A 14449-nucleotide genomic window follows, 5' to 3' on the forward strand; every position below is an offset into this window, starting at 1 on the left:
GAGATCATGGACACAAGAGTTGGTGGGCAAGACCAAAAAAAAGTCTCTTTTTTTTTTTAAATGAAATACATGACTCCTTTTATCTTCCTTTTTTTTTTGTCTTGTTTCATAGCCATTTCATTTATGTGCAGTAATGGAGGTAGAGAGAGCAGGGATAAATGAAATCCAAAAATGTTTCTCCACCCTGAGTTTCACCCCAGGTTTCACCACCTCATTCACGGGAGCTGCAAATGAATAAGGCTGCCAACTGACTAGAGTTTCATCCCCACCCACCTGTGGTGGAGGTGCTAACAAGCCCTGAGAGAGTCAAGGCAGAGCCCAGATCCTCAAGTGATATCTTAGGGCTACTGAGGTGTGTTGCAGAACGAACCTCACTCAGATCCTCAGCTTTGGAAACACAAGAGCCCCTACTACCCAGAGGGAATGGCTGGGACTATGTTCCTGCTTAGCCAGGGTGACTGAGTGTCAGTCATTGTAAGAGCCCATGCACACACATCCGCAGACAGCCAAGAAGTCAGAGCTCCACGCCCACTTCCTGAGCGGGCAAAGTGAGAGAGGCTCATCTCAGTGCCCACAGTGGGGCTGCCAGACGATGCCTGAGAGCTATGACAAGGGCAACGGCCACGGGGAATTGCACTTCAGCCTTGCCCTATATACATGGGAAAGGCACCAAACCACATTGAGGTCTAAGGAGGGAGGTGTTCTGAGAGGGAGAGAGAAACACAAGCTCATGCTACGGAAAGAGAAACAGGAACTGCAAAGGGAGGCCATTTGTTACTCAGGCCAACAAAATCTCATTTGAGGTTGCCATCCTACTAGCACTTTAGCAAGTCTGTCATTCATTCAACAAATATTTACTGGGCCCCACTGTGTGCCAGGCGCTGAGAATTCAGCTGAGGACAAAACAGACAAGGCTGTCTGCTGTCCTGGAACTCACACTGTAACAGGATGCAGACAGGCAGAGAATAATAAGCATAATAATAAGCAAATCGCACAGTAGGCTAGAAATTGATCAATGTTAGGGAGAAAAGGAAAAAGTAGAGCCTGGGGATAATGGAGTGTTGGGACTGTCAGGGTAGTAGGTCAGGCTGCACAACTGAATAGGTTCTTACTGGGAAGATGAGATCTGAGCAGAGACTTGCAGGAGGTGAGAATGAACCATGTGGAGCTTTGGGCAGATGGAACAACCTGTGCCAATGCCTTAGGTGAGGACATGCCTGGTACAGTGAAGGGTCTTCAGGAAGGGCACTTGGCTGGAGCCAACAAAGCAAGGGGGAGGGATGCTCAGAGGATGCAAAGGCGGAGGCCAGGCCATACAGGGACTCATAGCTGTTGGAAGAACTTAGACCTTTTTTCAGCCCGAGTAAAACTGGGAGCCATCACAGCATGTTGAGCCACAGAGTAACATGATCTGATTTCCTATTTAAAAGGGTCATTCTGTCCGCTAAAAGTTTTATTTCCTCTGCTGGGATTCTATCAAGGTCAGTGTTAAAGGAGTTACCACCCAGGCACGGTGGCTCACGCCTATAATCCCAGCACTTTAGGAGGCCGAGGTGGGCAGATGGCTTGAGGTCAGGAGTTTGAGACCAGCCAGGCCAACATGGTGAAATCCTGTCTCTACTAAAAATACAAAAATTAGCTGGGTATGGTGGTGCGCACCTGTAGGTCCAGCTACTCAGGAGGCTGAGGCAGGAGAATCATTTGAACCTAGGAGGCAGAAGTTGCAGTGAGCTGAGATCATGCCACTACATTCCAGTCTGGGTGACAGAGTGAGTGAGACTCTGTCTCTAAAAAAAAAAAAAAAAAAAAAAAAAAAAAAAAAAAGCTGAGTTAACTTGTAACTATTGTACTATTTCCTTTGCATGCAAACAGCTGCCAATTGAATACCTACAGAATTGAAATGATAGGAGGAAAAAAAGCCAAACCTAGGTGGTTGAAATAAGCAGCCCATTCAGCTTCTGCCACACTTACAGATTCCCAGCAGCTGCTCCCAGTTCAGGGATCCTTGATCCTTCAACACATGTTTGTTACAAATGAAGGATGGACATTCTGCTTCATAACTGATCCTATTGTCAAATTTTGCCTTCTATGTTTCTATCAGGACCCTCAGTCCCCTCAAAAAAGAGGAAAGGATGAATGTTAACTTGAGATTTTTTTTTTCACTGCATCCATGGCCTAGAAAATCTACCTGTACATGGCTGGGCATGGTGGCTCACGCCTGAAATCCCAGCACTTTGGGAGGCCAAAGCGGGCGGATCATGAGGTCAAGAGGTCTAGACCATCCTGGCCAACATGGTGAAACCCTGTCTCTACTGAAAATACAAAAATTAGCTGGGAGTGGTGGCGCGCGCCTGTAGTCCCAGCTACTCGGGAGGCTGAGGCGGGAGAATCACTTGAACCCGAGAAGCAGAGTGAGCAGAGATCACACCACTGCACTCCAGCCTGGGCAATAGAAGGAGACTCTGTCTATTAAAAAAAAAAAATCTACCTATGCACATGAATAGTTATATATAATAGTTTAATAATTATTATTAAACATTGGCCACCCTATATTGAAACTGCTTCCCCTGATCAACCAGATAATCTCAAAGACCTATTTCAATAAACCACTTAAATGACTAAGTAGTCAAACTAAACACAGAGTAGAAAATCTCATTGGGTTGGCCAAGTACTGTGGCTCACACCTGTAATCCTAGCACTTTGGAAGGCTGAGGCAGGAGGATTGCTTGAGGCCAGAAGTTTGAGACCACCCTGGGCAGTATAGTGAGTCGCCATCTCTACAAAAAGTAAAAAATAAAAAAATTTCTTTTTAAGTAGCTGAGCATGCTGGCGCATGCCTCTAGTCCTAGCTACTTGGGGGGCTGTGGTGAGAGGATTGCTTGAGCCTGGAAGGTGGAGGTTGCAGTGAGCTGTGATCATGCCACTGCACTCTGGCCTGGGCAACACAGTGAGACCCTGTATCAAAAAAATAAAAAGACTATTTGGCATCCTGGCTCAGTGAAACACTGGGGAGGAGTTCAGAGCCTGGGTTTTATCTTGCAATCCCCCCTACCCCTCCTCACTCTGAAGCTGGTGGTCAGGCCCCTTCAGTTCTCTGGGCCTTTACCTCTTATCTGTAAAATGAGGTCATGGACTTAGCTTCTTATCCCTGTGTTATCTTCTTACCCTTCGGTTAGTTCCCACTGCAGAGATGCGGAGGTCTAAAATTGTATGATTCAGTGAATCTACAATTTGTAGATGGTAAAATAACAGCCAGCACTTGGTGTGGCATGTGCTATGTGCCAAGAACTGTCCTGTGTGCTTTTCACATGGATGAACTCTAATCCTCACCGCACCCTTGCCAGCCAGCTACTATTACCCGTTTTATTGCCTGGGAAACTGAGGAACAGTGGTTAAGTGATGTGCCCCAGATCACACTCCTGTTAATGGGCAGGCCAGATTTTGAGCCCAGGCAGCCTGACTCCAGAATCCATGCCTTTTACCATACCTCTCAGTACAGTCTCTGATAGCAAAAGGGATTTCCCAGTGGGGCTCTTCAGGCATCTCTTTGGAAGCCGTCAGAGGGGCAGAATTTGTAATGACACCCTGGCCTGGGCATCCTGGTCGCACACAGGGATGGAGACATTTGGGGAGCCGTAAAGGAGGAATGGGTATGGGAGACAGAGGCTAAGTCCACACAAAATTGAATGATACTCCAGAATAGAATATTTGAAATTGAGATTGTCCTAGGAAATCATGTTCCTGTGTGCCAGCAGCCACATTCACTCTGGCACAACCCTGCTGAGTCTCAGGTTGTCCTGGCTGTCTGTGAGAGACTGGGGCACCGAGTCCTCAGGGACAGGCACCAGGACTGAACTGCAAGCTCTGGGCCACCTCCCCAGCTCCCTCAACCCGTCTCACAATCCACATTTCCCCCTCTTCTTCCTCCTTCATCTCTTCAGTTTCCTCCTCTGTCGTCTCCCTGGATTCGCCCCTGCTTTTCCACCTCTCTACCTCTCTTCTTTGACCTCTCTCCTCGTTCTGTCCCCAGTCCCCTGGGGAAATGGAGAGGAAGGGGGATTTGGAGAACACTGATATCTTCTTTTCCTCCTACTTTAAGCTCTAAGAGTCCGAAACAAAGGAATGCATGTAGAATTAAGTTGTGCTGAAAATGAGAAGATGAAGTTAATTTTAGCTGGGATTTCTAAGAGTGACTGAAGTTATCAGTGTGATAGGGGGTGGGGGTTCCTGTGTCATGCAGTGATGAGAAAATTGTGCCTTCTCGAGGCCTCTTTGTGTGAGTAGGAGGAGAGCCAGCCAGAGAGGCCACCTGAGCTGGAGACAGGCGATGCTGAGAGGCCTTAGAGTCAATGTTCTCAATTTTCTACCCATTTCCAAAATTTAGAAGTAGACACTGATACTAGAAAGATTACCAGCGGCTCAAAATAAACGCATCAGGACATCTTTTAATTTAGGACTCTGCAAACCAAAGTTAGGAATCTTGTTCCAAATTCCCAAAAACATACAGCCTTGTGCTCCTTCACGGTGTTCTTTTGTTTTACCGAATTCTGAGATGCCGTTGCCATCTGGGTGGATTTCCATTTAAGGCTAATATAATGTCAGGCTTTGGGTTATCTCCATTTCACCTTTCATCAAACAGTGCTCACCTCCTGCCATTCCTGGCTTAGCCTGGCTCCAGGTAACTGACATTCCCAGTACTCAGAATCATGTGAGGGAAAAGACCATGGGATATATTTTTAGTTTGAATGCAGAGCAGGCACTCTTAGCACAAGGCAGTGGAACTGAGTTCCACCAAAGTGCAGCCCTTCGTATGCCTGCTGAGGGGCATTTGCAGGCTTTGGAGCTCTGCAGAATTTAGTCCACAGAAGGAACTTTGATCTACTCCACACCCGTTTTATAGATCAGGGAATCAAGGAGCCCCAGAAAGGCCTTGTGACCTGCTTAGTTGTTGCAGTTGTTCCACCATTTGAATAAGGTCTAAACTCCTCAGCATGGCTTATAAGGTCCTTTAGGACATGACTGTCTCTTCACTGTCCACACCTCCCATATCTTTGCTTAGCTGTCTTCGTGGCATTGCTTCCCTGGAGAACTGCGTGTGCTATCTGTACACCTGACTCCAGCCATATCAAGCTTCAGTGCACCCATCTGTGCCCACCATGGGGTCTTGGCACATGCTCTCCCTTCTCCTTAGAGCATGCCACTCACCTCCGCAGCATGCTGCTTGTCTTACCTGGCTAACTTCTCATCCTTCAGCATCTCAGCTCCAATGTCATCTCACTGAGGAGCCTTCCTTGAGTCCCCCCGCCTGAGCAGTCAGGGTGTTTCTGCTCCTCACGTCCATGACAACCTGTACTTAATCATTCCTCTCCCCTTACCTTATTGTAAAATTGATTCACTTTATTTTAACTTTTAATTTCTATGGGAATAGTAGATGTATGTATTTGTAGGGTATGTGAGATATTTTGATACAGGCATGCAATGTGTAATAATCACATCAGGGTAAATGGAGTGTTCATCACCTCAAGCATTTCTCATTTATTTGTGTTACACACATTTCGATTATACTCTTTGGGCTGTTTTTAAATGTGCTATAAATTATTGTTGACTGCAGTCCCCCTGTCATGCTATCAAATGCTAGATCACATTTATTCTATCTACCTAGATTTTTGTACCCGCTAACCATCCCTACTACCCCCACCCCTACCACCCTTTCCAGCCTCTGTTAACCATCATTCTACTTTCTATTTCCATGAATTGAATTGTTTTAATTTTTAGCTCCTACAAATGAGTAAGAACATGCAAAGTTTGTCTTTCTGTGCCTGGCTTAGTTCACTTAACATAATGTCTTCCAGTTCCATCCATGTTGTTGCAAATGACAGGATCTCATTCTGATTCCATTTTCTGTCTCTCGCTCGAGGTCGTCATGGGAACAGGGCCCATATTTATGTTGCTCACCATCGTATTTCCAGAACACAGCTCAGTGCCTGGAATACAGTAAATGTACAAAAGTACTTGCTGGCTGGCTGGCTGGCTGGCTGGCTGGATGGATGGATGGATGGATGCATGGATGTCAGGCAAGAAGTGGGGGAGAGGACAACTGACAAATGACACTAGATGAAAAGAAACCAGTCCTAAAATGGGAACACTTGAAGATGATGCCCTCAGGGGTTAATCCTGTCGTCTACTTGTCTACTTAGCTTACAAACTCCCAGATTCAGCTTAGGTTTACTGAGGGCCTGCTCTCTAGCCTCTCTCCTACCTAGTTTCATTACAAGATCCCATTTTATCCAAACAACCCCCAAATGAGGCAGGACATTTTATCTCCCCCTTGCAGGTATGGAAACTAGGCCTGATGGGGAACTGTGGGTATCAGGGTGGTGCTTGGCCACGTGGTTGTGGTGTTCCCACTCTCTCCTTCACAGGCAGCCCCAAGCAGAGCTCTCCAGGCTGTGATCCCCGCCCAGCCCAGGTCTTCGGCTCTCCCAGCTGGTAAATGACACCCATGGCAAAGCACAGCTCTGGGCGGTGTCCTTTGGCTTCACTTGCTGCTCTAGCTGGCCAGCCTTATGCTTGGCTGATTTAGGTTTTCCTTTACGTGAGTAAGGGGGGCAGCGTTGCTCTAAGAAAATTTTATATGTTTCCTGCAAATGGGTAGCACATTTGACATATCAAAGGATCCTGAAAGCTAGGGTAGTCATTTTGTTCACAGAACTCACTGCCCTGGTCGCTCACTCTTCACCACCCCTCTCCTGACAGAACTACTCTGAGATGGGCTGACATCTTTCTAGCCACACCTTCATGTTAAAAATGCCTCAGCCAACTCACACCAGCTAGAGAACAGTTGATGGCAATTATGGGAATATTAGCAACACTAAGTTCTCTTTAAATAGCATTTTTTCCTGACAGAAGCCAAGACATTTGAAATCTGGCTTGGCATTCAATCCGTAATTACCCTCATTGCACCCTTCTCCTAAATAATTTCCAAAGTGATATGAATGAGGTTGAAACTGTAGCTGAGCTTAGTATTTGCTTTTTTTTCCATAAATAGTTGGTGTCATAGACATACTATTTTATCTCTTCATGCTCATGTAGTCGAATTGTTAGACTGATGCTTAATAACTGTTCTGAGAAAAGAATGTGACTTGGCAAACTGGCTGTCGTTTCTGCTTCACACCATGGGGAAAGGGAGTAATGATGCCCTGTGTGTGTTTGTGAACATTCTGAGGTGTACTCTTCCCATCATCTTAGCTCCCAAAGAGGGGATGTCTTCAGGCTTTATGATCTTCACATCCTCTGCTGCAGAGAAGCCCCCAAATCCTTGGATTCTAGGTGTTCACTGTATGGTTCCTGAGTGCTTCAGGTGAACAATATTTAAAAATCCATACTTACAAAGGAATTCAAGTAGAAGATATCTGTTTTGTCTATAAAGGAATCTGCCATTATCATCTTTTAAATCACATGTTTGAAAATATAATTTGTATTCCTGGGTCCTCTTATTTATTTTTTTATCTTTGAGATGCATTCTCACCCTGTCACCCAGGCTGGAGCACAGTGGCGCGATCTCAGCTCACTGCAACCTCTGCCTCCCGGGTTCAAGTGATTCTCCTGCCTCAGCCTCCTGAGTAGCTGGGATTACAGGTGCCTGCCACCACACCTGGCTAATTTTTGTATTTTTAGTAGAGACAGGGTTTCACCATGTTGGCGGGCTAGTCTTGAACTCCTGACCTCAAGTGATCTGCCTGCTTTGGCTTCCCAAAGTGCTGGGATTACAGATGTGAGCCACCACACCCGGCCTCTGGGTTCTTTTAAAGCATGACTTGATACACAGATGTTTCACTTATTTATAGCTTTTTAAGAACACGCACATTACATGATGGGAAGTGAGCTCCATTTTGACATATAAATTGATTTCTGCCTCCTTTTAGGAATGTGTTCATGTGATACTTTGAAAAATACAATGCTTCGAGTCTGCCTCTTTTTTCCAGTGTTCTCTGCAGCTGAGTGTCATGCGTATATTTGAAATGGGAAGAATTACCTTGTTTGAGTTCCCACTGTGTCACATAGCATACAGGGATCAGGGAGGGGTTGACTTCTCTACTCCTCACCTGGCTTTTCTGAGTCAGTTCCAGTTCTCTCTGGAAGTGTGGGCCCTCCAGGAACTCTGTCCGAGGACAATAGGATTGAAGAGCATAAAGCTGCAAGATTTGGAGTCAGCTGCCTGGGGGTGTGGAATCCTGAAGTGGGCCCCTCTGATTCTTAGGAGTACCTCTCTCCTAGTCCTCACACTGGCCCGAAAGGCATCCTGTGATTCTAATCCAAATGGTGACTTAGGCAGCCTCAGCGACCAGCTAAGGAAGTGCCTCCCGAACTTTTACTTACATAACAATCACTGAGTGTTTCCTAAAATCATTTCCTGGGCTCTGCCTGCAGGGATTCTGATTCAGTAGGTCAGCAATGGCTCATGAACTTGAATTTCTAACCAGCACATAGGTGATGCCCATGCCTCTCTTGAGGACACACATTGTGAAAACCATGGCTCTGAGAGACTGAAGGCAAGCTGCAGGGGTTAGGGGAAGGGTGGCATGGGCTCTGGAGGACAGGTGGGTCTTGGGTACACTTAGTGTTAGAGAAGGATCGCAGGAAACGGTGACAGTTACCAGTTAAATTCAGTATGATCGGCGTTATTTGGCACACACAGCAACCACAACTGTAACTTTCCACATTTACCACTGTTTTATGTGATTTGGGTCTAGAAGGAAAATGGTCAGGGGCCAATTTTCTAGGAACCAGGGAGGTTATGTTATTCCTGGATTACACCAAATACTGGTCATTTTAAAAAACTGTTTTATTGCAGTATAATTTATATGCCAAAAATTCACCCATTATAAGAGAACAGCTCAGGGATTTCTGGTAACTTTATATTGTGCAGCCTTCACCACAGTCCAGTGTTAGAACATTTCCGCGGTCCCAGATAGCTCCCTCCAAGTCTAGTGCTTTTGATTGTTTGTGAATTCTGTTATGTATGTGTTCAAATACCTTTCCAATGAATAACAATGCCTTTTAGAACTCTTCGTATTTTTTCATTGTTCTAGATTTAATAAATCGGTCACAGGCCACCTGTTTCATTAAGTTAGTCTTAATAAATAAGTTTGTGAGGTTTGTGCCATTTGCCTAAACTGAAATACTTCAACCAGTGCATATTATTATAATACTGAATATGTGCCAGGTACTGCTTTGCCATCTCTTAAAATAATGCTTTAGAAGTGTACTTCTCACGGTTTAAAAGAGTACTCTGTTTATGTTAATGTAATAGTCATATATTTGAACACCCATTGTGTAGCATTCAGTGCACTAAAGGATATAAAGATGAATAATACATTGTCCCTGGCTTCCAGGGGCTCAGGACTCTAGGAGATGAGATGAAAATATAAACTAAGAAATAGAGTATAATTCTATAATGAAGTCCACTGGAAAGTCTGAAGCTTAGAATGGCAGAGTGAACAAGTGGCATTAAATCCTATACTTTTTGTGCCATATATGGAGTGGCATTCTTGCTCTGGACATTGGTTTCACTGCCCCATCTGAACTCTGCTTTCCAAACATGATCTCTCTTGAAGGCCTTATCAGATACAAATCTTTTCCTTAAAAAACACTGTGACCAGAGTATCCCAATAAAAGGATAACAGTTTTAAGCATAATGATCCCAACAGTGATGCATTCTCTGATGGTCTACATTTTATAGTGAGAATCAACAATCCACTTAATCAGCAAACATCTACCTGTGCTGTGTTAAGTATTTTGGAGCAAATTGAAAAACAAAAAATTTCTTGTCTCATTGAGAAGATAAGACTTGCATATATAGAATGAAAGCAGAGGTGCAAAGAAGCTTATGGTAAAGTTCTGCATTAAATATGAGTCATGCCAAAACCTCCAGGACAGACAGTAAATGCTGTGTGGAACTAGGTTTGCTGTCCCTAAAACAGGAGTGCTGAATGCCTCTTAACCATTCTGGGGCAGGCAGGGCACAAGGGGCATTATAGAACATATGATTGGGTTATACAAGGTGTATTAGTCCATTTTCACACTGCTATTAATATAAAGAACTGCCCAAGACTGGGTAATTTATAAAGGAAAGAGGTTTAATTGACTCACAGTTCAGCATGACTGGGGAGACCTCAGGAAACTTACAATCATGGCAAAGGTGAAGGGGAAGCAAGGCATGTTCTTCACAAGGAGGCAGGAAGGAGAAGTGTGGAGCAAATGGGGGAGAGCTCCTTTTAAAACCATCAGATCTCACGAGAACTCACTATCAGGAGAACAGCATGGGGGAAACCATCCCCATGATTCAGTTACCTCCACCTGGTATCTCCCTTGACAAGTGGGGATTATGGGGACCATGGGATTACGATTCAAGGTGAGATTTGGGTGGGGGCACAAAGCCTAACCATATCACAAGCCAAATACCATTGTAAGGGGGAGGCATAAAGTTAAAGAGGGATTTCTTTCCCCCACATATATTTGTACTGGACTGTCATTTACTTATCTGTATTAATTAAATCTCCCAATTTATATTAGCTATGTAGAAAATAAAAGGACTGGATCACATTGGAAGTTGAGAAAGTGTGCAGTTACTAGTCCTATTGCTTCATTTAATGGTGTTCTCTTTTTTAAGCTTTTCCCCATTTGTGACAGACAAACAAGGCACCTGCTTTCCTTAGAGCACCACTGATAATCTTTGGTATGATCATGAAATGATTGTGCTTGAGAAGAAAAATGGGCATAAATAAAGCTAAAAAGCTAAGATGCCTTATCCATAGCAATTGTTTGTTTCGTTTTCAGAATCTAACCTTTTCCTTCATTTTTCATATTTTTGGATTGGGTTTGTTGATGCATATCTCCTGTCTCCTCAAATGTATTCCAGTATGAGGAACATGGGAGAAATGTCTTATTTTTATTCGGAGGCCACCGTGGTTGAGAACCATGAACATGGCCATCAACTGGTGGGTTCATGTGACTTCTTCTCTAGATGTGACATGGTCTGGTTTTGAATATTAGGCTGGTCAGAGAGCAGTGTCAATCCTCCTCCTACTCCATGGCCAGTGCCAAAGACAAGCAGTCCAAATGACAACAGCCCTGCAGTGAAGGGTAAAAACAGCATTTTATCTCCCTGAAATGACAGCTGCCTTCCTTTCCAGTGGCCTAACCCGTTTTCTGTACTACTTTGCTAATTTCCATTTGAACTTCTAGGGCTCAAAGCAGGGCTGTGAGATGGAGAATTTTGCATAATCCCAGAAATTACATTCTGACTTCTTTTTCTGGCTTAATGTCCTCATTCATAATTCCCTTTATCAAATTGTACCTAATGTGAACGAGTCAAATATCTACATGTGGTTGGGTGGTTCCCAAGTTTGGTTGGAAATACCAAGGTATGAAAGGCCTCTGAGGTTTGCTATTTTTAGCCAAAAATGCCATTGCCACCACCAAATAGGGCATTTAATTTGTGCTCCTCAGAAAGGGCCAGGTTTCATAGTTGTCAAAAGAGGTCGTTTCAAGTTCATGAGATCTGTTCTCTTTTGGGACAGGTCCCCCAAGGGAGCCTCTGCTCAACTGAAGATATCATCTGTGTTTGCAGCTCTAGCTCTGTTTCTTTGGTCATCACTGACTTTCTCTTGTTGGCCACAGGAAGTTAAAGGAAGTGTCTATTCCATTATCATCATAAAGTGTTCCTATGATGTTCTTTTAAGTGTTATGCAAATAAGTTGCACCTGCTTTGTCTCCAACAGTGGCTGCCTGGGGAATGTGAGGATTGTCCCAAAGCACAATCAGTGACTCCTCACAGCAAGGCCATGATAACGCTCGGAGGACCTCCTAAGACCCTTGAGGAGTTTAGAAGGAAGGGGAAACAAGCGTGTAGCATATTTGCACTGGAGTCATCTGTAAGATATTTTGATATCCTCTAGCAAGAATAGAGATAGGCTAATCCAGTGAAATCAGTCATGCCCCATAGAGTTTCCTTGGGCCACCTCCTTCATGACTAAAGCAAGATGAGTGACTCCCTTTTTGTAGGCAGTACCCTGCCCACTCCCCCTCCAATTAAGCTATAGTGAGCTCTCTTGTCTCAGATAATCATATCAAGATAAACCAGGTGATGCCAGGGCTAATTGCACATGGAATTCAATGTTACATAGTAATAACTTGCATATTACCAACTAGTCTTGATATAGTTTTCTCACTATCATAGATACACTGATTTTTACATGTAGATACATTGATATCTACAAAAGACTTTTTTTTACAAAAAGAGAAAGGGAGGGGAATCAGAAGTATAAAGTGGTCAGTACCCTATCTTAGCATTTCAGTGCCATTTTGATGAAAGGATCAAAGACCCTGTTTATATTGATATAATCCCATTGCTTCTATCCCCTCACTAACCACTTTTAGCAACTTGTCCTACCAATACTTTCTGAGACTCTTTTTCAGCCAGATGGCAAGCACATTCCTAGCTGCTCTCAGCTAGAAGGATCACCCATCAGAGACATTTTCTTCATGTTTCTGACACTCCCACCTGTTGGAGAAGAAAAAAGGCACAGGTCATCCAAGCCAATGAACTTAGATTCTCATGTGGAATGATTTATGTCTTTTAAACAAAGCCTTCATCTTATTTAGAAATAACTTGCATGAAGCACTCTTTTGAGAATGTTCTCCTCATCTGGAAAATAATTTGGCTGTATAATCGTGGTATTCAGGAAGTTACGGCAGGTGTTTAGGTGGAAGAGCAGAAGGGAGTATTCCAATGAGGCTGAAGAGTGAGGGGAATTGACCCCCTGGGAGAAGGGAAGGCATGTCAGGGCCCTCCTTTTGACAGGAAAGGATTGAAGAAGGCAATGACCCTGAGAGAAGAGGAGAAGCCAGGCCTGGGCGCCAAACCCTTTTGGGCCTGTTGCTTTGACGGGTAAAAAGAGTGGCCATAATCTTTCTCCTGACCCAGCAGATTTGAAAAGATTCCTCCAGCAGGCAGTGGAAAGCCCCTTGCTTTCTCAGCCATTCAGTCTGATTTCTGAAATAACTATGCTATTTCCTGGTTGTGGTGAAGTGGCAGGGCCTGAGGGTTTGAGCAGCTTTTCATGGGCGATGGCCATTAGTAGGGTTGGGGTGCAGGTGGGAGTTTGTTAACACAAGAGCTTGTTATTCACAGAGCTTCAGGCCATGGTTTGGAAATGTTAACCAACCGGCCAACCAGCCACGGGAGTTGGAATTCCCTAACCGTTGTCAGAGACAGAGTGCAAAGGGATTTGTCTGATTGAACATCCTACATTTTAAGATGACCTGGACCTGCCTGCATCCCGCATGGCAGAGGCGGCCATTTGGAAGGTGGGTTTGCTCATGTGTCCTCTTCTCTCCCCAGAACCTGCTAAGGCTGCCTCAGACCTGACTGCCTGGTTCAGCCTCTTCGCTGACCTCGACCCACTCTCAAATCCTGATGCTGTTGGGAAAACCGATAAAGAACACGAATTGCTTAATGCATGAATCTGTACTCTTCGGGAGGGCACTCACATGCCGCCCCCAGCAGCTTCCCCGCCGGTAGCAGAAGTATAAAGTGATCAGTATGCTGTTTTAATAATTATGTGCCATTTTAATAAAATGAAAGGGTCAATGACCCTGTTTATATTGGTATAATTATTTACTCTTATTTGGTTTAAAGGGTTTTCATGTATTTCTATGTGGATCTAAACAATACAGGATTGTCTAGAAGCGGTTTCCAGGCCGCCGCTCTCCTGCCTACATCCCATCATGGCTGCTGCGGTGTCAGTGGGCTACCATGAGATCCAAGTTGAAATCAGAAGCCTACTTTGATGGTAGGTTTGAATGACGTGTCCTGAAGCCTCAGAGGCAGCAGGAGACTAGCAAAGCTTGGATGCCTCCTTCTCTGCCTCCAGACTCTGTCCCACTTGGAGGAGGGCTGTAGGAAGATTCCTTCCTGCCAAGCCACCTTCCAGTGAGCTCTGGATGAAGCTCTGGCCAACCAAAGACACTGTCCCCACAGCAGGTGCCTGGTGGGCCACGTGTTCTCACACAGGTAGAGGAGCTGGGCTTCTCGCCAAGGCACAAACCTTTCTATGGAAAGCAGCCATATTTGCAGATACCACTGTCTCCTTTTGTCCTCTTCGTGGCTGGAATTCAAAAGCATGTATTTCTGAAGCCCCTTGTGACATTGTTTTTTTTTTTTTTTTTTTTAATTAAACAGAAAAGATATTTGACATGCAAAGTCAAGTTTACGGAGTCTGTTGTGGGGACTCAGTGATGTGCTGAGGAAAGTGCTCTGGGTGTGGGTGTGGGGACTGGATTGGAACAGAGGAGAAGGATGGGTCCCAACTGCAGCCTTGAAGCTATTGATTTGACCCCGTGCACCACCCAGGTAAGGCAGCGGCAGGCAGGACGACACGGGGCT

General features: G+C 44.7%; 1 protein-coding gene across 13 annotated transcripts in view; it reads left to right on the top strand.

Annotated features, from left to right (window-relative positions):
• ICA1 (islet cell autoantigen 1) overlaps positions 1-13677 on the top strand; it is a 156996-nt gene extending 143319 nt beyond the window's left edge. For all 13 annotated transcript variants that reach the window (XM_007982050.3, XM_073009099.1, XM_007982059.3 and 10 more), the window contains one exon: positions 13406-13677. In XM_007982050.3, the coding sequence (XP_007980241.1) occupies positions 13406-13527 (122 nt within the window). In that variant the 3' untranslated portion in view covers positions 13528-13677. The remainder of the gene's footprint in view (positions 1-13405) is intronic.
• Positions 13678-14449: the final 772 nt, after the last annotated feature.

Source organism: Chlorocebus sabaeus, chromosome 21 (assembly GCF_047675955.1).
Source record: "Chlorocebus sabaeus isolate Y175 chromosome 21, mChlSab1.0.hap1, whole genome shotgun sequence".
In the NCBI taxonomy this organism is placed as follows: Eukaryota; Metazoa; Chordata; class Mammalia; order Primates; family Cercopithecidae; genus Chlorocebus; species Chlorocebus sabaeus.